Source organism: Pinus tabuliformis, chromosome 3_2 (genome assembly GCF_031772625.1).
Source record: "Pinus tabuliformis cultivar Carrire ecotype Pingquan chromosome 3_2, CPIR1, whole genome shotgun sequence".
NCBI classification, from domain to species: domain Eukaryota; kingdom Viridiplantae; phylum Streptophyta; class Pinopsida; order Pinales; family Pinaceae; genus Pinus; species Pinus tabuliformis.
The window spans coordinates 469429680-469452415 of record NC_142302.1 but is presented as its reverse complement, the minus strand read 5'-3'; the positions used below and the strand labels follow the sequence as shown (position 1 = coordinate 469452415).

The window sequence follows — 22736 nt, the reverse complement described above, 5'->3', positions numbered from 1 at the left end:
TGTACATACATTTATGATTTATTATTTAATATTTATTATTTACTAATTTGTTTCTAAATTCTGAGTGCAATACAAATTAGTAAATTACTAATTATAATTTGCTGATTTGAATTTGTTTCCATTCTTTTTGTGCCCAGGTTTAAACTTTAAATTCCAGCTCAAAGTTTAAAACAAAATGCCGAGGGTTTTGGATTCTATGTGGGAGTTTGGTGAGCCCGATGTTATACCTGAAACTGGGACGGTCAATAGAATGTATTTGACTTGCAAATTGTGTGGAAAGCATATGTCAGGAGGCATCAACAGATTAAAATTCCATTTGGGGCAAATTCCAGGCCAAAATATTGAACTTTGCAAAGAGACAACTCCAGAAATCATCCGACGGGCCATTCAATCATTGATGGATAAAGAGGAAGGAAAAGACACCAGGGCAACACTAAGAAACCAAATTGCAGGGGGCTCAAGAGTGGGGGGAATTGAGAGTGGCAATGTTTCTACAGCAGCATCACCTTCCTCACCCATGGGTACATTGGGTAGTGGTACTCATCCTTCTATCTCATCTTTTTTTGTTCCTAGAACAGCAGCTGGTTCACAACCTGGGATTAGATCATCATTGAAAAAAAAGGAAAAGGCAGAAGCTGACAAGTTGGTCAGTAGGTGTCTTCTATGGAGCGATGTTCCCTTCAACATTGCCAAGACAAACCCATTCTACCAGCCTATGTTTGATGCTGTTGCTGTCGTTGGCCCGGGGTACAAAGCCCCCACCTTTGCAGAGTTGAGAGGGCCTCTTCTTCAAGATGAAAAGACTGAGTGCACTGCTAGATTGGCAGAGTTTAGGGCATCATGGGAGCACACTGGATGCACAGTCATGTCAGATGGTTGGACTGACCAGAAGGGTAGGACCCTTCTTAACTTCTTGGTTAGTTGTCCCAAGGGGACAATGTTTATGAAATCTATTGATGCATCTGACCACATTAAAGATGCACGTTTATTATGTGAGTTGTTGGACATCTTCATTCAGGAAGTAGGCCCAAGCAATGTTGTCCAAGTCATAACGGACAACGCTGCAAATTATGTTGCAGCTGGCAAGATGCTTATGGAGAGGTATCCTAACTTGTTTTGGACACCTTGCGCTGCTCATTGCATTGACTTGATGTTGGAGGATATAGGTAAAATTCCTACTGTGAGGGATATTGTTGAATCATCCAAGAGCATAACAAAATTTATTTATAATCATTCATCTGTGCTTAGCTTGATGAGAAAATTCACCAACAAAAAAGAGTTGGTGCGGCCTGCCATTACACGATTTGCCACTACTTTCATATCTCTTCAGTCTCTGTTGAATTCTATGTGGGAGGTGAAGAGCATGTTTCTCTCAGCGGAATGGCGTTCTTTATCTATTAGCCGCAAACCGGAGGGAGAGGGCATATGCAGACTAGTTTCATATGATCAGAGCTTTTGGGCAGGAGTAGAGGAGGTGTGTGCCATTTCAGAACCTTTGGTAAAGGTTCTTCGGTTGGTTGATGGAGAGAAGCCCGCAATGGGCTACTTGTATGAGGCCATGGATAGGGCCAAAGAAGCCATCCGTGCTTATTATGCAGATAAGGGAGACGAGGGGTTGGAGAAACAACAGGTCATATGGGGAGTGATTGATCAGCGATGGAACAATACCCTCCATCGCCCCATTCATGCTGCAGGTGTCTACCTCAACCCTGCATTTTCTTATGCTTGTGGTTTCAGATTTGATGCCGAGGTGATGGATGGATTCTTCACTTGTGTCGAGAGGATGGTGTCATCTAGGCGAGAACGTGAGGAGATTTCTAAAGAAATGGAGGTCTATAGGATGGCCACTGGCACATTTTGTTTTGACATGGCTATTCAGAATAGGACGACCAAAATGCCAGGTAAGTTTCAGTTTGTTTCAAATTTTCAAGTTTAGAATTTCAATGTTTTTTTTTATGTTTCTCATTTTTCTTTTAACTTGTAGATGCTTGGTGGACAAGCTATGGTGCCAGAGTACCAAATCTCCAAAAGCTTGCCATTCGAGTGCTCAGCCAAACATGCAGTTCCTCTGGGTGTGAGCGCAACTGGAGTGTATTTGACAAAATACACTCCAAAAAGCGCAACAGGTAAAAACTAAAAAGATTTCAAATTAAATTTTTTGAATTCATTTGATTAATTTTAATATTTAAATTTTCTAAGTACTAATTTACAATCTATGACCCTAATACAGATTGGAATCCAAACGCCTCAATGACATGGTATACGTCTACTACAATCTTCGATTGTGGGTGAGACAGCTTCAGAAACCTACTGATGTGGAAGCCATCTCATTGGACAATATTGATACCACCGCTGCATGGAGAGTCGAGACTGAGAGGCCAATCTTGGACACGATCCCGGATTGGTTAGGTGTGGATCTAGAGGATGTAGCAGTTGCAGAGGAGGGAGAGCTAGAGATAGAGGAGGAGGAGGCGGAGCAACATCAGGGTCAGGAGGCAGTAGCAGAGCTGGATGAGGATGCTGAGGAGGAGGTGACACCATCTAGGGTGGGCAGCGTAGCACAGAGGCCACCTCTTCCATCAGCTTCTAGAGGACGATTGAGTCCATTTCCTTTTGTATCCTCAGGGGCAGGGTCTTCTTCCTCTAGAGGAAAAGGCAAAGCCATTCCCTATTCCCGTAAAAGGGGAAGAGGATCTCAGTGACTGATTAGTGATTACTTGATGACTTTTAGATGACTCATGATGTACATTTATTATATTTTTTGTTGATATTTTGACTCTTGAGAGTTGAAACTCAGACAGGACTCAAAATTCAGGAATGGATTCACTATTTTGATATGTGATGCAGCACTAGACTTCATATACATATTATATATTAGCTTTCTTTACATGTTTATGTGGAAATGCATTTATTTGATGTTGTGGATACTCTAGATGTTAAAAAAAATTAAAAAAAAAATGAATAATTTTGTGTTTTTTTAATTTTGCCGACTTTTTCGAAAAACTCCCGACTTTGCCGAGTTTTTCAACTTTTGGACCCTTGCCGAATTAATCCCGACAGCGACTTTTTCCACATTGGTTAGAACCTCAGTTACTTTCTAATCCATGGGAATATGTTGGAGCTTTACTACTCCCCTCTGAACCCTGTCTTGTATGAAGTGATATCTAATTTCGATATGCTTGGACCTGCCATGAAACACCAAATTCTCAAAGAGTTTGATACAAATCTAATTAATCATGGCAAATGATTGTAGGGTCCAACTCCTAATCAAACAATCTTGCAAGTAACTTGCAAAGCTAGATGGCCTCACAACTAGCCATGCTAGATGTGTTGAAAATATTGTGGTCATTGATGTCAAAAACAGGGGGGCTACAAATGTCCAAGATAAAGATTGTAAAATGAAGATTGTTGAAATATTTTTTGGATACCCAATTTTCTTTTATGCCCGATTTGGATACCCTATATTTGAAGGCATTTATACTCTAAATATCTAGCTCAAATGGGAGCATAGGATAATGGTTGAAAAGCTCATTCTGAGACCTTTCCAACAGCATATGTTAGTTGCTCTAACTCCATAGGAATGAGGAGATATGAAAGATTATGTTAGGTTGACCCAACAAAAAAGTACAAGTCAACCCAACTAGTTTTAGAAGTTGGCCCCATAAGTGAACACAAAAACACTATAAATAAAGCATAGATGAGTGCATTTGAAGATCATACAAGCAAGAAGAGATCTGAAGTGCGCAAGAGAAGGTAGGGAATACTTTTTAGGGGTTTTAAAGGGGGAGCAAAAATGTGATTTTTGGAGTGAACGAGGCATCTTGGCATTTTCACTGTAACTTTTAATCTAGGATGTTCCAACCCATGAAATTTTGAGGGAATAACAGAATGATCTTTGTGTACATGTGGTAAAAATTTCAAGCAATGGTTCGCAATACTTTCTGCGATGTGCCCTATGGAAGTCAGGTTTGTGATTGATCCTGAAATCTGCTTCAAATGAGCCATCTTGGGATTTTTGCTATAACTTCAGTTTTGAGACGTTTTAGACTATGAAACTTCAAGGAAACAAAGGCGAGATCTTTGGTTACATGTGCTCAAAATTCCATACTTTGGTTCACTATAATTCTGGAGATATGCCCTTTGGAAATTAGATTTTTTGAATAGTCCTAAAATCAATTTCAAACAAGTCAGTTTAGCATTTTCGCTATAACTTATTTTCTAAGATGTTCTAGACTATGAAATTTCCAAAGACCTATGGAGACATATAGAAGCAGTACCTTGGTAGAAGTTTCAAAACTTAGTTCGATATACTTTCAAAGATATGCCTTCTGCAAGTTAGGGTTTCTAAATGATCCTGAATTTTTTATGTAATTTCTTTTCTAGTACTTTTCAGAGTGCAAAAATTTTCAAGGATACGAGAAGACAAACAAAAGTGCCTCAAGCAAAAATTTCATAATCAGATTTTCAAAAAATTTCATAATCAGGTTTTCAAAATTGGATACATGGCATGTTATACAAGTCCGTTCTTACAAAAAGGCCAAAAACAAGTTTTGGCAGAAGCAAACATGGTGATGTTTGAAAATTGCAATATGCCATCTATTAATTCAGATTTTCCTTATTCCTTAATACTTGCTTGTGAACTTTATTTATCTTCTTGTATTTCTTTATTAGATCTTTTCATCAAACAAATATCAAGATCAAAACAGAGAAGACAATGCACACAAAAATTAGGCTCCAATCCAGGGCAAAACCCCTCAAAGGGAAAACTCAGAAGATCTCTTCTCTTCTTATAGAATCTACTTCAAATGAGACAACAAAAACCCAAACCCTAAACCACATCCTCCTCCAAGTACCAAGTCAACCCCCCAAAGAAACCCTTTCAAGTAGATCAGATCAACAAGGCATGATCTTGCTTCAACCAACTTCCAGATGCAACTTCAACCACCAGCTTCAACCCTACAACTTCGATCCTGTAGCTGTTGCAAAAACCCTAGGACAGTTCTTCAAGAGATCCTCCTTTGAGCAAGATAGATCCTTCCAAGGTCATCGAGGTCGAAACAAAATACTTACTCTTCTAGCAACTTGATACTGCACCTCACTCTCCTGCAATTTTGGCCTTTCTTGGAGCTGCAAAAAACCTAAATTTCATAGGTGTGAGAGAGATAGAGCCCAAAAAACAAATCTTCTTCCTTCTTCTAGACCTTCGCTCTTCTTTTCTTCTTGCTTCCTAGCTGTAGATCGAACCTTTTCTTGAGAGATCGAACTTCTGAGTGAGTGTCAAATGAGATCGAATCTACTTCTTTATATAACCTTTCCAAGGGGTTGAATTCCCTCCTTTAGGCCGACATGAAGATGTCAGGGCCGACTTGTACTTTTGAGGTTTCCAGGACTTTCTAGACTCGAAATAACTTCTTTTTCAAGTTACATTTTGCCCAAAAGGGTCTTATAAACATAATGTTGACTCTCTTAACTCATGACAATAAATCTTATGACCTAACGACCCCTAGAAGCATGAAGAACATGCTTTTACCTAGAAGACCATCAATAAAGAGCATGAAACCCATGCTTTAAAATAATAACTTTTTCTTTTTTCTTCTTTTGTTTGTTACATAAGATACATATTGAAATGACTACAATAACAATTATGAAGACCAAAACTAATTATATTTCCAATAGGTGAAGGTAGAAGCAGCAAACAGACCTGGTAAAGGTAGAAGCAGCTTGTATGCCTAGTGAAGGCAAAAGTAGCAAGCAGACTCAATAAAGTAGGTTGGTGCCTAAAAATAATTGCAGTGGGGACTGGTGCCTCTGGTAGGTTGGTGGCACGTGCTTATGAATATGTGCAACTATGGGGATTAGTGTTCTCTAGTAGGTTGGTGCCTATGAATATTTGCAACAGTGGGGATTGGTGTCTCCAATAGGTTGGTGTCTAAAATTATTTGTGACAATAGGTTGATGCCTATAAAGAATTATAAAAGAAGTTTTGTGGTTTTCTCCCGAAAGGGTTTCCATGTAAATCTTGTGTTCCATGTTTCATAGATGATAGATCTCATACATGATTGTTTTCTTATGGTTCGTGAATATTTAAATAAGTAAAAATTGTCTTATATTGATTCACCCCCCCGCCCAAGTGTAAGTGTGTGCTAAAAAAACCGCCATGTATCCTGCCTTTGTTGAGCTAAGTGCCATGGAAATCTACTTACTACTAAATTAGGGTAACATCATCGATCCCAAGCGAAAGTGACACCCTGAGGTGCTGCTCTTGTCTACTGCACTACTTGCCCAATCTGACTCTAAATGACCTCGCAACTTCACTTCACCATCTTCAAGATATATTAGACCATACTAAATTGTGCCCCTCAAATACCTGAGCACATGTTTTACTGCTACCCAATGATCCTACCTTTGACTTCACCATGAATTGACTCAAGATGTTTACTACAAAACATATTTCGAGTTTAGTGTTGACCCAGTACACCAAGGAACCTATCAGTTGCCTACACATTGTGAGATCACCAAATCTGAATCTAAATCAACCACCTTCTTCAAATTAATGATCATGGGTGTGACCATAGGTTTACAATCCTCCATCTAAAACCTCTCAAGATTCGAACTACATACTTAGCCTACCCAAGAGAAATCTCCCATGGTCTCTGCCACTCCTCCAACCTCGAGAAGAAACGCATCAAGTTGATGTCCTTTTGAAACCCAACTGCCATTTATGTTTTGCACCCAACAATGAGCTCCTTTGCACCTATCAAAAACAAGTAAATTACATACAACACCAAAATAAGCAGATTAATATGAACAAATATATAGTATAAGTTAGAATCTACTACGCTTTTGGTGAATCCCATACTTTGCAAATATCCATCAATCCTAGAATACCATGTTCTTAGTGCCTGCTTGAGTCCATACAAGGCTTTCTTAAGCCTACACACATGGGAATCCTTCCCATTTACCTCAAAGCCCTGAGGTTGCTCTATATACACTTCTTACTCAATGATCCCATGAAGGAAAGTTATTCGTGTGATGTGTCCTCCATCCCATAAAAAACCAAGGACATAACAACTAATAAAATGTCCCTAGCAACTAGAGTAATTGTTTCTGCATAGTCCACTCCCTCTCTTCATGTTGATTTTCCTTTAAAATCCTGCAACTACTATGATGAACAACCTGAAGCTAAACGTTCCTTCACCAAGACAGAATTTTCTTAGCAATAGATAAGCAACGGAATAATCACAAAGATAAAGATACAGTCACACAAATACACAATTATTTTTCCAGGGGAACCCAACTAGTAAAACCCTCTCCTTTATTGTAGAATTTATTGATAGAATCTGAGCAATTAGATCTCTTATAGGGCAGTTTATCACACTGATAACTAACTTGTTCTCACTACTACACATTAGCTAGACACAACCTGCTACAACTTTGACCCAGCTCCTCCCTGCTTGCAGCTTGCCTGGCCCGCTTTCCTTGCTCAAGAGATCTCTTATTTCCTAGCGCAAATCTAGTTGCAAGGTCTCTCTATTAATACATATTGGACCCTCCACAATATGCTCTACCAACAAGGCTCTCACACACAAACTGCTGCAAAGTTTGACAATGTAGTGAGTTATGTCTTGTCACAATCCTTCTTGATCAAAAAAATTGATTACAATTGTGCCTTTCAACCTCCTTATAAGCAATTCGAATGGGCTAAATATGGCAAGTTGTATTTTTGGAAAGTCTAACTAGTAATTGATGAGTTAACTAGTCCAACTGACTCATGCATCTCGTCTAGACTATTTTTGGAACTTGAGACTCAATCACTGGTCTTTTTCCAAAGATAACTCGCACTAGAGGACAACAAACCGAGCCTTCCACTCCTACATATCAGTCAAATTGCTTCATGGATTGTCCAAACTTATAGGAACTCACCGTGTTTTTTAGGAATTAATTCAAAATTTTAGTAACTCGTCCTAACTTTTAGGAACTCATGCATGTTAAGGAAAAATTGCTTCTTGGTCTCTTTGACTAAGGCACAAGTCACAAAAGGACCTTTCTCGCTATTATTTTCAACACTCCCTCTTAGCAAGGAAGGTGCTTCTGGAAGAACCTCGTCCACCTGGATTTGTCTCCAATACTACTACATTCTCTGCTGCTGCAGCTGCTCCCCTTGAACTGGAAGACTTCCATGCTTTCTTCTACAAAACCTGATATGAAGAGCTATTCTTTCCCACCATTCTTTGTCAGTCCATTACTTCAGTCATAAGTGCCATGTACATTACTTCAGTCGTAAGTGATATGAAGGCCTATTCTTTCCCACCATGCTCTGCCAGTCCATTACTTCAGTCATAAGTGCCATGTACCCTGTGTACATTTGTGGTTGCTTCCTCTGGCTGGAAGTGACACTAGAAGATTCACCTCTCTTCTGATCTCCCTTAACCAAATCCTCTGCCCACTTGGAAAGATTATGGCTGCTCCAGAATGTTGCTCCTAGGGCACACAAATTTGCCCTGTCACTGTGACACATCAGCCCTATTGTCACTCTCCCCGGGGCCTCCAAAACTGCCCACACACAGTCAACTCTTTGACTGATCTAGGGCTTGCAAATCAGCCACTAACAATCCATACACTTATTGTTCTTAGGTTGCTTCAGATCTCTGTCCAAACACCACTAGGACAGTCTTCCACCTAGCAATATCTCTCCATAACCTTCGATGCCCTTCCATATCTAGGTCTCCTTGTCAAATACTTCATAGAACTCAAGCCTCATGCATAGCCACTCCTTGAGAGATCTTTGCACTCGTGGATCCATGAACTGTTGCCATATAAACTTTCAGGACAGACCTACAGTATTCTATCATTAGTGCTCCTTGACAGCCATACAATGACCCTACCTTTGTCCACACTTGCACACTACTTTTGGACCGACTTTAGGCTTGACTATGCTGACTTTCCACGCACTGCAACAGCCCTACACTAGGGCATCTAAATATTTTGTTCAAACCCTTTGAACAGAGTTCATTACTAGTGCTTTCCACATCCTTCTTCACTTCAAGACAACTCCTCCATTTTTTTGCCCTACGAGCCTTCCTGTTCACACTTGGAGACAAAACAGAACTTCTAAAGGTTGTTCTTGCTTGAAGAAACCCTCAACTAGGGCATACGATATGTTGTCCTAGACCTTAGGATAGTTCTCCATCACCTAGCAAATCAACCTCTAGGATACCAATCAACTCACCTTTCAAGACATCCACACTATCCTGAAATATTCGATGTTTTGTGCACTAGAATTGAGGTTCTTGACCCTCTTTTTAGGGCTTCTATCACAACCATGACAGCTCCAACTTCAGCCCTGATCCACAGTGTTTCGTCTCCCTCAAATTAGGGTAAGATCCACCTGCGACCTCCTCAATTCATGCTCTTTTCTACCTACGGGTCACACTACCTAAGCATCAGCCTTGTGCATAATCCATGTGCTCGGATCTGAGGGTAATCTGCCCTAAAACCAGTCATTAATTGAGGTATTGAGGCCTCCTTTTAGATGAGATTTAGAGTTGCTACCCTCTCTGATGTTCTACAAGACTCGGCCTAAATATTTCACACACAAAACTTCCACATAACCAAACACTCGTCCAACAACTCCTAAACTCGGCCAGATCAGATTGGTATCCACTTAAGCGAGATGCACTTGGATGGTTAGTGATGGTCTTTATACTTAGTCTGCTTTGATACCATGTTGATTTTCCTTGAAAATCCTGCAACTGCTATGATGAACAATCTGAAACTAAACGTTCTTTCACCAAGACACAAAATTTTCTTAACAATAGATAAGCAACGGAATAATCACAGAGATAAAGACACAGTCACACAAATACACAGTTATTTTTCTAGGTAAACTCAACTGAGAAAACCCTCTCCTTTGTTGTGGAATTTATTGATAGAATCTGACCAATTAGATCTCTTACAGGGCAATTTATCACACTGATAACTAACTCGTTCTCACTGCTACACTAGCTAGAAACACCCTACTACAACTTTGACCTAGATCCTCCTTGCTTGCGGCCTGCCTAACCCTCTTTCCTTGCGCAAGAGATCTCCTATTTCCTAGCACAAATCTAACTGCAAGGTCTCTTTATCACTACATATTGGACCCTCCACAACACGCTCTACCAACAAGGCTCTCACACACAAACTAGTGCAAACTCTCACAATCTAGTGAGTTATGTCTTGTCACAGTCCTTTGTGAGCAAAAAAATTGATTACAATTGTGCCTTTCGACCTCCTTATAAGCAATTTGAATTTTCTTAATCTGGCAAGTTGTATTTTTGGAAAGTCTACCTAGTGATTAATGAGTTAACTAGTCCAACTAGCTCATGCAACTCGTTTAGTCCCAATTTAGAACTTGAGACTCAATCACTAGTCTTTTTCCAAAGATCAAAGATAACTCACACTAGAGGATAACCAATTGAGCCTTCCACTCCTGCATATCACTCAAACTGCTTCATGAACAATCCTAACTTATAGGAACTCACCCTAATTTTTAGAAATTCATCCTAAATTTTAGGAACTTGTCCTAACTTTTAGGAACTCACCCTAATTTTTAGAAATTAGTCCTAAATTTTAGGAACTTGTCCTAACTTTTAGGAACTTGTGCATGCCAATGAAAAATCGTTTCTTGGTCTCTTTGACTAAGGCACAAGTCAAAGAAGGACCTTTCTCGCTACTATTTTCAACAATCTAGAGAACCCTCTCACCACAAACCTCATCTTGAACTTCTCAATGATGCCATTTGCATCATGCTTAATCTTATAGAGCCACCTAGAACTCACAACTAACTTCCCATCTGGTCTTAGCACTATGTCTCAAATATCATTCTTCATGATGGAATTGTACTCCACCATGGCATCCGAACTTACCTGCTAGTCTACTACCTCCTGAAATCTAGAAGGCTTGGAATCTAGAATGTTGCTCATCAATGCCATATAATCTCAAAACTTCTTTAGAGGCCTACTCTCTTTGAAAGTGCTCCTAAGAGTTATCAACATGCTCCTAAGAATCCCTCAATGTCTAATTGAACCATCGAGGTCTCTTGAGAGAAGTATAAGGGGGTCTCATCTCCCCCTCTTCACTTGAAGGCTAATGTGGTGCCCTGAAAATCATTGGTGACCCCAGCTCAACCTTTGGACCTTCCTACTCCTCATCCTCTGTCACTAGGTCTAGAATCTTCTTAGATCTATTCTTGTTGTTTGGGAAAGCAACTTTCACATGCTTGCCAAGCATGCACCCTTTGCATACACCATGTTGCTCAATATTGAACTCTAAAAGAACTATGACTATCTCCCTCAAAACAAGAAACAACCTATGATGCAAGTGCCCCATCGTCTCGTGCCACAACTTACACAAGTTGTCATTGTTATGCACAAAGGCTTGAACAGGTTCACCTTCTAACTTGTACAAAATCCAGATTACTTTCTCTAACCACTTTTACCTTAGCTATATCCACACTAGAATCCTTCAGCCTAATAAAGACTTGCCAATTCTTGAACTTCACTGCAAAGCCCTTATCCTCCATGACCGAAACTAAAAGCAAATTTTTCTTGAGACCTAGAACAACGAAGACATCATCAAAATCTACAGAATTATCTGACTCAAGCTATAAGGCAATAGTACCAACTCCTACTACTGTATACTTGGCATCATCGTTAGGCTCAACATGTATTGTTGAGTCTCGCTTATTCAGACTAGAAAACAATTTTTAGCATGTAGATTTTCATAGTTAACAATATGACGTTGAGAACTTTTTCTGGAGTATTGTGTGCTCTTGTTGAGGTGTCCAATGTTTTGTCCCTGAAGATGGGCCTAAACGTCGAACACTTCAACAAGAGCACACAGTACTCTAGAAAACAATTGCCAGGCTGTTGTCATATGTCAAGATGCCCCATTGTCCACAAAACATGCATCCCCTAAAATTATGTTGGTAGAAAGGCAAGATATCATCAATGAATCCTTCTCGAGCTTGGAAGCAAGCTCGTTCAACTAAGTTTTTGCGAAGACTACTAACTACTACTATTACTACTTCCCTTTACCCTTCTTATTCTCTAGACACTGGTATGCACAATGACAGTGAAGCACTTGATTTTGCTCAAGTCCTCCTTTCCTGATTGTGAGGTTGACTCCTCACTCTTTCCCTTACCCTTGTTGGGTTCTTTACCTCAACCTTTATTTGACTAACCAAATAAAGCTAGGTTCTCATCACCATTCTTCTTACTAGCATTTGACTCTATCCAAGTCTCCTCCTAGATACATCCATCCCCAAGCCCTTCAAAGTCAAGAAGTTTCTCTTAAGTTCAAATACCTTTAACAAATGGTTCCCATGAAGTTGAAAAAACATTTAATGCCATATTCACAAGCTCTACATCTGCAACCTTCTCCCAAACAGTTGCAAGTTGGTCACAAATCTATCTGACCTTCATAAGGTAACTAGTGACTACGTCTAATATGGTCATCGTTATGGATCCAAGTTTGTTCCACAATATCATCTTCCTGTTAATGTTCTAACTCTGGAAAAGACTAACCAGAGCATCGAACATCTCCTTTGTTGTAGTCTTCCTAAATACATGAGGGATTGAGTGGTCCTTTATGGCATCCAAGATCGTCTACTTGGCCTTTGCTTCCTTTTTTATGTGAACTGCAGGTCCTAAGGATCTATAGGTGAAGTCACAGCATCCTAGAGACCATTCTCCTTTAGTATGAGTGTAACCCCCACTTTCCATGCTATGAAATTCAAGTCACCATCAAATCTATCCTCAAACTAAAGGCCCATTGTTGCCAACTCTAAGATCTATTACACAAACTCCCAAATGAAAAAAAATAAAATTTTGAAATTCTCTTATTGTTGGTCCTTTGTCCTTGCAACACATTTACCGCTACAAATCCCTAAGAATCTCAATCAAAGATCAAGCTCTAATACCATGTGAGAATTTCAAGCCCTATGCAACTAATGCCTTATGATCTCAATCAAACAAGTGTATTGTTAAATTTAATTAATGCTAAAATTAAATCTCATACCATAGTATCAATCACACAAGCTAGAAATTAAAGTGGAAGCATTAAAATTAATTCCTCATAAACACTACTTCAAATCAGCTTTTCATTCCTTCAATAAAAAAATTACAAGGAAACCTCCATAAGCTTCCCAAAAAATAGCACTGCACGAATACCAAAATCACTTTGAATTTGATCTTCTACACACTGTTTGAGAGGCACGGCTGCTAGAAAAAAACAGCGACAACAGTTCTCTATTGTATGGCACTATTGCATGGGCTATACAACCAATGTATGGATTCCTATGACTATATAGATCCCATACAATCCAAACTGGACGCAACCCAAGAACACTTCATCCCTGGTTGCCTTCTCTCTCTATCTCTCAATGGTTAGACTACTCAAGTGTGTGTTAGAAGCCTCTACCCTTCCCTATATTTATACTTTTAATGGAGAAATCTACATTTAGATTTCTCCTAATACACTTTTAGAATCAACTATTAAATATAAGCCTTTTGTTCTACTAAAGTGAATAACAAAATAGAATTACTTTTCAAAAATATCTCGTACTTCTCGCATGTTCACACTAAAGATGTGCAGAAGTTCTTGTTCGAGCTATAATTCTCAACAATAGAAGCGGTTCTAAAAACATAGGTGCTTGAGGAGAGCAAAGGAGCCATAGCCTTTGTTAACCCAGGGTTAGACGGTTTTCCTCAATCCAAATTGAGGTTTGTATAACTAAACCCTAGGTATGTGTAACAGTGCATGCAGTGGTGATTTTAACCTCCACCTCTCGAAAGTAAAAATGGCCATTCTTTGTACTATTGAAGATCATTACCTTAGTTTTATCAAGGTTTATTGTCAACTAACAAAGATCGCAAAAGCTAGCCAAGGCATCAAATTGTCTTTGCAACCCTTTCGAGGCAGAAGAGAACAAGAGGATCACAACATTGGAAAAATGAATAAAGGATGTAACCCTTTCGAGGTAGAGGACAAGAGGATCACATCATTGGAAAAATGGATAAAGGAGGTCAAGACCTATTGAATAAGGCACCCATTACCTGGTTGTATATGCTCTTAAAAGACTCCAACTCGTTGATGTAAACCTTAAACAATATAGGGGACCCTATTTCACTCCAATGGTACTCTTGATGAAGTCTTAAAATTTCATGAGCTATGTGAACTCTAACAAGCATGAACTCCTAGAGGTGCATGATAGTTGCATGATAAGGACCTTTGAGATGCCAATATCGTTAAGACTCTAGAACAAGCCCTCCCTAATGACCTAATTGAACACCTTTCAAAAGTCAACAAAACAACAAAAAGCTTCCAAGAATTGGTGCCTAGCCTGCCCAATGATGACTTGGAGTTTGAGAACATAATGAACGGTAAGGTGCTTTGATCTGAAACTTGCTTTCCTTCTAGCTTGAAGGTGTGCCCTCTCAAGCTCCTCCAATAACAAAACAATAAAGGTCATAGTGTAGAGCTTAGAGAAAGTGTGGCCCAACCATGATTGTTCAATAATTGTTCAGATCAACAATATCCCTTGATTTGTGGATCAAATGAATAGTGTGGTGGCACCATGTTTGAGGAAAGCCTAAGAAAACATCATGGTTGAACAAATTGATGATGTAATCAAGAAGAGCTAGCATACCATGTTGGAAGCCCTATGCATTTGTCGCTCTCCAAGATTGCTTGTCTAAATCCATGTAGAAGGATAGGTGGCATGGGATTCTTGGAGGGAGGCGGGGGTGGAGGTGGGGGTTGGTGACTTAGAGGGAAGGCTACTAGGGCACATCATAAAGGGCAATCGTATGGATGAACATGGTTTGTGAATCAAAGTCATATCAGAGATTGGAATGGCAAGGGAAGAAAGTGCGCCAAAAGGCCTTTGGAGAATGACGAAGTGATTCATGTAACTCACATCTCCTCTTTGAAATATAGAGGCATTTAGTGCAGTAGATGAGGTAGCAACATGATTTATGGAGGAGGCAGGAGATGGGGTTACGAAGGAAAGCACGAAAAAACTATCTATGATCACCTTAGAATGGTTGTTATACAACAAATTCATAGGGTTGGACCCATGATTCGTGAGATGGGATGAGAGGTGGGTAGTATGGGGGATGCATTGAGAGCTACTTCCCAGATGGCAAAAGAGAGGTGTTCGTATTTAGAGGAGGGAAACTCTATGGACAAAAATCAAGAGATAGGAGGAAATAGTTGGCAAAGATAGAAGAAAAGGCATCTAGATCCCCCTTATCAAACAAGATGGTAGTACGAGGTAGACCAAAGAAAGGAGGTGAATGGGGTGTCAAAAGGATTGGCTCATAAAGATAAGGACAAGAGAGCATGGCCAACTAGAAGAAAGGAGTAACCAAAAACTAGTGGATATGAGAGAGCATGTCCTAGTTGGCCAAGGCATAATCAACCACACTAGAACTTTCATTGTGCAGGGAGCATGTAAACCTATTGGAATCTAGAAGGTGAGGAATGTTGTTCAATATCAGCAACTCATGGGACTTGGCGAGGTGCAAAAGATGGCTATCATACACTAAGAGGTGTCCCAAAGCATCCTCTGAAATCTTGTGAAGGTCCATTGAATTTGGATCAATTTCATATAGACAAAAAGCATCCTCTAACCTATCATTAAGTGGAATCTAATAAGATCTTATACAAGCATTAAAATCCCCCAAGAGGATGACATCACCCAAGGCCAAAAACTGAACAATATCTGCATATAAATCCTGCTAAGGATCCCTATCTGAATATCTATGGAGAGAAAAACCTAAGGATGTCAAGGGGAAGAACACATGGTGATATAGATATCTCGAGGGAGGAGTAGCATGCCTTGGATCCTGACCCACATGAATCTAGCAAAATCATCTGAGATAACCTTGGTGACCCTATCTGAATCTCTATGGAGAGAAAAACCTAAGGATGTAAAGGGGAAGAATACATGATGATATCGATATCTTGAGGGAGGGGTAGAATGCCATGGATCCTAAGTTCCTAACCCACATGAATCAAGCAAAATCATCTGAGATAACCGTGGTGACCCTACCTTGAAGGAATTCCTGAAACGAGCAAGCAACATGTCCTAAACCACAAGTATTCGAGTGAGACTTACCATCTAAATGTTGAGAAAATGACATCTGTCACATTCATCATTAAATTCCCGTGTTCTGCACAAAACCTGATTTTAATTTTTCTAGAGACCAATAAAATAAAATAAAACATTAAATGAAAATTCGTTATCTTTTGTGTTGGGAGTTATTGAAAACATAAATTATTGTAAAAAGATAAAAGAAACAAGTTGAGAAGGTACAATAATATTTGCAGATTTTCAATTGTTAACATATTTGCAAATGAAAACACGAATAAGAATATACCAAGAACTGAAACAAGTTCTTCCCCTTGAATTATTGCAATGCTCGCAGATTTTTAAAAAATAAGGGGCGCTTGCAAACTGTTAAAAAGAAAATAATTTCATACCTTTCCTAAATTAGAAATGTTCTCAAACATAGATAACAAATAAAAAAATGTACAAACTAGAATACAAATGTAAATGGTTAAAACCTAAACAACAGATACAGAAAATATTTATATACAATAACGTTAAATGACATGTTTGAATTTAAATTGTCAAAAAGAAAATTAAGCATAAAAAGAAATTAGAAAAAGCTCTCAACATACATAACAAATAGAATATGTTCAAACTCAGTGAAAGTAGAGTGTTGTTATCGTCCCCACCAGGGTTTAAGTCCACCAGATGTGACATGTTTTCCCTTACAGCCCAGCACATTCCCCCAAAGGGACCATATTTAAACAGTTGAGTTGGCATGGCCATTAAGTCAGGCTGTTTGGTCTCATACCATAAGCTGTGACATGGTGTCCCACCTCTTGATAGGTGGTGGATGCTTGGCATCAAAGTATTCATGAAGCATCTCTGATAGTTTCCTTTACTAGAAATTTTTTGATAAAACGCTTGCAGATATGACCTTCAAGTTCCTTCTGAGTGATAGATGTTTCCATATGTCATTTAAGATACATAGTTACAAAGGATTTGTAAATAATAAGAACAAAATTCAGTTCAATGGATTGGCCAAGCCAGTGGCTGTCAATATTGATGGGCATTTGGCTAGTTTCGTGCTGGTAGGTGTCCCATTCAAATCCCTTAGATTACATGCAATAGTCTATGCCAACGGGCTTACTAAAGATGTCACTCTCAAATGTAGGAAAAAATCCTTTGAATTTACCTACAAGAGTATTTCCTTCGAAAAGTGAAAGGACAAAATTCTTGCAAAGTAGACAATATAAGTAGAAATTGCTTGCATCAGAAAGAAAGGAAAATAGAGGATTCTTGTGAATATATTTTGAAAAAAGCAGCAAATACTTGTGAATATTCAAAAAAAAGGAGGGAAAAATATAAGTGCGAGAAGAAAACATATATAAAAGTTACAGCACGTTGCAACTTACAAATTACAAACAGGAAATGTTTTTGCATACAAACAATTTAACAATGATAAAATCCTTGAAAATTAAGAAACTGCTTGCAAATTAAATTGAATAGCCTAGTCCTTGAATCAAAAGAGAACCAAAAAAGGAAAATATATAGAAAATTTGCGTGCAGATAAAGAAACGTCAAGAAATATTAAATAAATGCTAGGAAAATACTAATAAAAACATAATCTTCATTCAAATCAAGAACTAAATAAATGCTAAAAAAAATACAAATAAAAACATAATCTTCATTCAAATCAAGAACTTACATAAAAGCTGTAGCAGATTTTAAAATATATAAAAAGCTTGCGTATGTTTAAGAAAATTATTTGTAACAACTAAAAAATAAATAAATAAAATGAGAATTAGATAATGAAGATCCAGGATTAAAATTATTTATTTAAAAGAATATGAATTAAATAATTGAAATTAAATAAAGAAATTCAAAGATTAAAATGATTTATAAAGTAAAACATGACTAGAATATTATTCGGTAATAAAAGGTTTACAAAGCAATAATATAAATTAAAAAGTAGACAGATTAGAAAATAATGCTCATGCTCGCAAATAGAGATATAAGGTGAATGTCTGCAGAATTTAGATATAAGGTTAATGTCTGCAGAATTTTTGAAGTTACAGCTGCACGCATAATGCTTTTAAAAAAAGATTTATGCAAAATGTTTCCAGATTTTCTTTACAAAATACAAAATGCTGGTAAAGATTAAGAATGTATGTATAGTTCTTAAAAAATAAAACCGCTAAGGAAAAAGAATGCATGCCTGCAACAGTCAAGAAGAAAACAAAAAGCAGGACGCTCCAGACATGAGCAGGATGTCGATCCTCTGGCAAGAATTGGTTGACTACTTCCATGTGCGGACTAAATTTGGCCCACATTCCACCAACTCTTCTCACCAACACTGAATCCTCGCCGCCAAGACTCTGTCTGACCACATCTCGGCAACCTTGAGCTAATTTCTCGAGCAGTTCCCCAGTAGATTTCACGAACCCCTTAAGCTGTTCTTGAAACCCCTCCGCCTCATTAGGATGATTACTATTCCCGCTGGTACTGTAACTTATATCTGCAACTCTGCGCTTTCTTGGCAAAGCTACATTATTTCCATGGTCTTCTTCTCGGTTAAGAATCTTGACGCCTGTGTCTAAAATGCTTTCAAATTCTCTCCAGTCTTCGGTCCATTTTCTGCTATTTTCGGTTTCTATGGATCTGAACGCATCGCCAGACCACTGTTCCATGGAATCGCCGTGCTTGGCTTCCTGCATTGTCCCGTCTGTGGGGTAGCCAATGCAATCTATCAGCGGAAGAAAAAGAAAAAAAAGGATTTTTGATGAGAGGGACCATATATATAGCGAGAGCGCGGACGACCGACTACTTGTTTTGTTGTCTTGCTGGACTATGAATGCCAATAGTATTTGTTGATGTTGAGAAGTTAGTAGGAGGGCAGGGGTGGTGGTGATTAACTGAGTCTCGGCCCTCCATGTGCTATTTCCCTTTGTCTTCACGGGTTGGTTGGGTGGGGTGGGTCTGTTCCGGCGACCATGTGTTGCTGGGCGGGCCCACCAGAGACGCTTTTGTATCGGTGGTTTTAATGTTCCAGCTCCTTAATTTGGACCGGAGTGAATAGTGAGTGAATAGTCGTTGGATAAGAGGCATCTCGAAACCAGTATCTATCAATTAATTATACCACTCGGTCGTTAAACACGTCAACACTTTCCATAACGCCGTTAACATAACGTCGTTAAGAATATCGTGTGTACAAAATTCAAGCAATATTCGATTGTTATCTGAATATTGTACCAGTAGAATGGATATGATCATTGTTGTAGTGGTGGAACTGACCGGCTGACCTCGAAGCACGCGTATCTATTAACGGAACTATTTTATCGGTAATAGATGTTTATTTGTTAATTAATTAATTTTAATTCTTTAATAAAGTAAATTGTTTTTATTAATTAATATTATATTGATATCGGTGTTTAAATGGGTGTGAGTTTGTTTTTTATGTTAAGATTTAAAGGTATCTTGTAAGAGTGAAAGTCTACTCCCTTGTAGATTATTAAGGGGTAATTTAAATAGCATAGTTTCTTTAAATAATATTGATGAGTCAATTTTTATGTGGGGATAGTAATCAATAATGATTGTCTTTTCATTAATTTGACAATTAAATTATAATAGATAAAAAGGGATTTATATTTTTATAGATAAAAAATTAGAAGTCTTAAGGGTTCATAATTGGTTAAGTTCTGGTCGTTAAAAACACCTTGCTAATGGGAGGTCACGAGAGTTAATAAACTGGTGAGAAGTTGATCATTTCCAGTTGATTTGCACGAAACCACACTTTAAAAAAAAAAGATAAAAAATTAAAATAGTTTTTAGTTTGACATACCAGATTAATCATTAAGGTTAAATTAAAGGTAATACTCCCTAGGTGAAACAACCCTAATCTTGCTAATCATAAATATCTTTTTGTACCAATGGTAAGAATAAAATGAATATTGAGAGCCACACTTAGGAAAAAAAAATTAAAATAGTTTTTAGTACAGCATACCAGATTAAGATTAAATTACCTCAAGATTAAAGATAATACTCCCTAGGTGATCAACCTTAATCTTGCTAATCAGAAATATCTTTTTGTACCAATGCTAAGAATAAAATGAGCATTGCGAAGATGAGAATTGGTCAATTCACCTTGGGACAAAAGAGTGTCACTTTTGTGATATAAAGAATTTGGCTTAATCTTTTAATTTTTTAGTTTTGATAAATAAAATTGGTTTTAGTAAAAGTTCACCATCATTATTACTAAAGATTATATAATATTATAGACCGGTAATGTGAATTATTATTATAAATATTAAGAATTTTCTTATAAATTCTATTTAAATCAAATTTATCTTTTAATTTTGAATTTTAATTATATATATATATAAAACAAAAAGTTAATAACAAAATCTTAAAAACATTTGAAATACATAATGTATAACTTTTAAAAGAGTGATGTTACTTAAATAGTATTTATGAATTAATTTATATTCCAGAACAATAACCATAACCATAATTAATATCGCCATTACCAATTAATAATTAAAATAATAAAGTTATAATTTATAAATATATATAATCTATAAATTAATTTAAAAAATCTTCTAAATATAAATTTTAACTTTTAATTTATAAATGTTAGTGTAATTTTTATTTATATATTAAATTAAGGTTTTGTTTACTAAGGTGTATAAATTAAGGTTTTGTTCATTAAAGTATAATTTGGTTATTTAAAAAAAAACATAGTAATAGGAGTGTGTAAATCATGTTTTGATGATTGAAATAAATTTTATACCATCAAAAATTAGATATTATTTTTTGGGATTCCACTGCGTTAAGAAAGTTATTCATTTATGACCATTTCCATGAGAGGTAGTCGTAACTCACTAATTTCTCTTGATTTTTTGAATAGTCCACTTAGCACTCATTGCATTGGGTGATGCTCACAAGGGTTAAGAAGTGGGAGAAAACCTTAGCAAGTATTGTGCCTCATGAAGCATTCAAGTAGAGCTCCCTTCACTCTTTGAAGCTTCCAAACAAAATTTACGCCTCATCAAACTATGATTTAAATTGAATTGAGTTTACAATGATTTTTATTTCAATTATAAATTTGTTACAATAATCAAATTATACAATTTTACATTAATCAAGTTTGTATTCTATATTTTATACAATTTTACATTAATCAAATTTGTATTCTATATTATAGTGTAGTTTAAATATTTATATTATAATTGTTTTAAGTATTGGTAATTTTTTACATTAATCAAGTTTGTATTCTATATTATAGTGTAGTTTAAATATTTATATTATAATTGTTTCAAGTATTGGTAATTTTTAATGTTTTTATAGTGTAATTTATATATTTTAGGGTTTTGCACTTTTTTTCCATCAATTTTATTCAAAATTTGATTAAAATTTAAATCAAATTTAAATTTATTTTTTTTAATTGCAAATGAGATTTCAAATGATAATGTTTATCTTAAAAATAGATAAAATTTATATATGTGTTACAGTTACTTCTTATTATTTAATTTTGATATTCAATATTAATTCACATTTTTCATTTAAAAAATTATTTATGAATTTGATTAGTAAGAATCTATATGATAATTTCACAAATCTTGATTTTAAGATATTTGATATAGCTTTACCATATTTTATTTTCTTATAATTTTTAAGTGATTCATTTCTCTTCTTCTTTGGTTTTTTTTGAGTTTTTCAAAATATTTGACTTGTTTTTAATAATTTTTAATATCAAGTGATTCATTTCTCTTCTTCTTTTGTTTTTTTGAGTTTTTCAAAATATTTGACTTGTTTTTAATAATTTTTAATAACGAATTCAATTTTTTAATAAGAGGGTCTCCATGGGGTAGCTCAGTTGGCAATGGTCGTAGAAATGAAGTCTCACCGAACCGCAGATCTTGGGTTCGATTCTTGTGCTACCCTCCCCGGAAATGGGGTGAATAACGGACATGTAAAAACTAAAAAATGAGAAGGTCCTACCTAAGCTTACAAAAAAAAAAAAATTAATAAGAGGCAATTTCCTCCTCATTTTATTTATTATCTTCTCCTAGTGACACTCGTTCACATTATTTCAAAGCTTTTATAAATTTCAAATTTTTATTTAAATATTTTTTATTAACTATTATTTTCTATTTCTTCTTTTTAAATTAATTTTGAGTTTGTATAAGTTAAAAACAAAAACAAAAAACCTAGAAAATTGAATTAATATTTTTAATTGCCTCATAATATCTTCAAAACTTAGTACAACATCCAATGAGTCAATGCTTGCTCATAATACTTCATACATGGTTTTAATTTACCATGAAGGAAACCATATATTTTTAACCACCTACTCGTTAAAAAGTAATCCCAAAAAACTGACATTTTCAATACGCCTTGTCTAACTAAAACATAATTGTAATAAAAAAATTGTCACCAAACAGTCCAACCATTTAAGAGTATGATGAAGTAATAGGTGCTAGGTCCTTAGCACTAGATTTGGGAGGATAAAGAGGGTTGGATTCACATTGAAGGTGGCCTTCCATATGTGTTAGCCTCGCATCCAATCTATAAAAAAAAAACATTGATTTCTCATAGTGCTTTTAATGTCTTCCAAAGAAGCAAATACATTGTATCTCTC

At 36.7% G+C, this 22736-nt stretch overlaps 2 protein-coding genes across 2 annotated transcripts in view; one reads left to right on the top strand and one right to left on the bottom strand.

Moving 5' to 3' along the window:
* Nucleotides 1-18967, bottom strand: part of LOC149181318 (uncharacterized) — a 119758-nt gene extending 100791 nt beyond the window's left edge. The window contains exon 1 of the mRNA XM_089416573.1: nt 18315-18967. Within this exon, the coding sequence (XP_089272699.1) occupies nt 18315-18813 (499 nt within the window). The 5' untranslated portion in view covers nt 18814-18967. The remainder of the gene's footprint in view (nt 1-18314) is intronic.
* On the top strand, nt 176-2798 carry LOC149181319 (uncharacterized). Its single transcript, XM_089417968.1, has 4 exons — nt 176-747; nt 922-1901; nt 1985-2126; nt 2231-2798. Exons 1-4 carry the CDS (start codon nt 176-178, stop codon nt 2700-2702), a joined length of 2166 nt encoding a protein of 721 aa, XP_089274094.1. The 3' UTR covers nt 2703-2798.
* Nucleotides 18968-22736: the final 3769 nt, after the last annotated feature.

Bases quoted from the DNA above. Each gene is read 5' to 3' on its own strand.
- LOC149181319 (XM_089417968.1), top strand. From the start codon at position 176: ATGCCGAGGGTTTTGGATTCTATGTGGGAGTTTGGTGAGCCCGATGTT. The intron at 748-921 runs GTACAAAGCCCC...CTTCTTGGTTAG, and splicing joins GTTGCTGTCGTTGGCCCGGG to TTGTCCCAAGGGGACAATGT. The intron at 2,127-2,230 runs GTAAAAACTAAA...ACCCTAATACAG, and splicing joins CACTCCAAAAAGCGCAACAG to ATTGGAATCCAAACGCCTCA.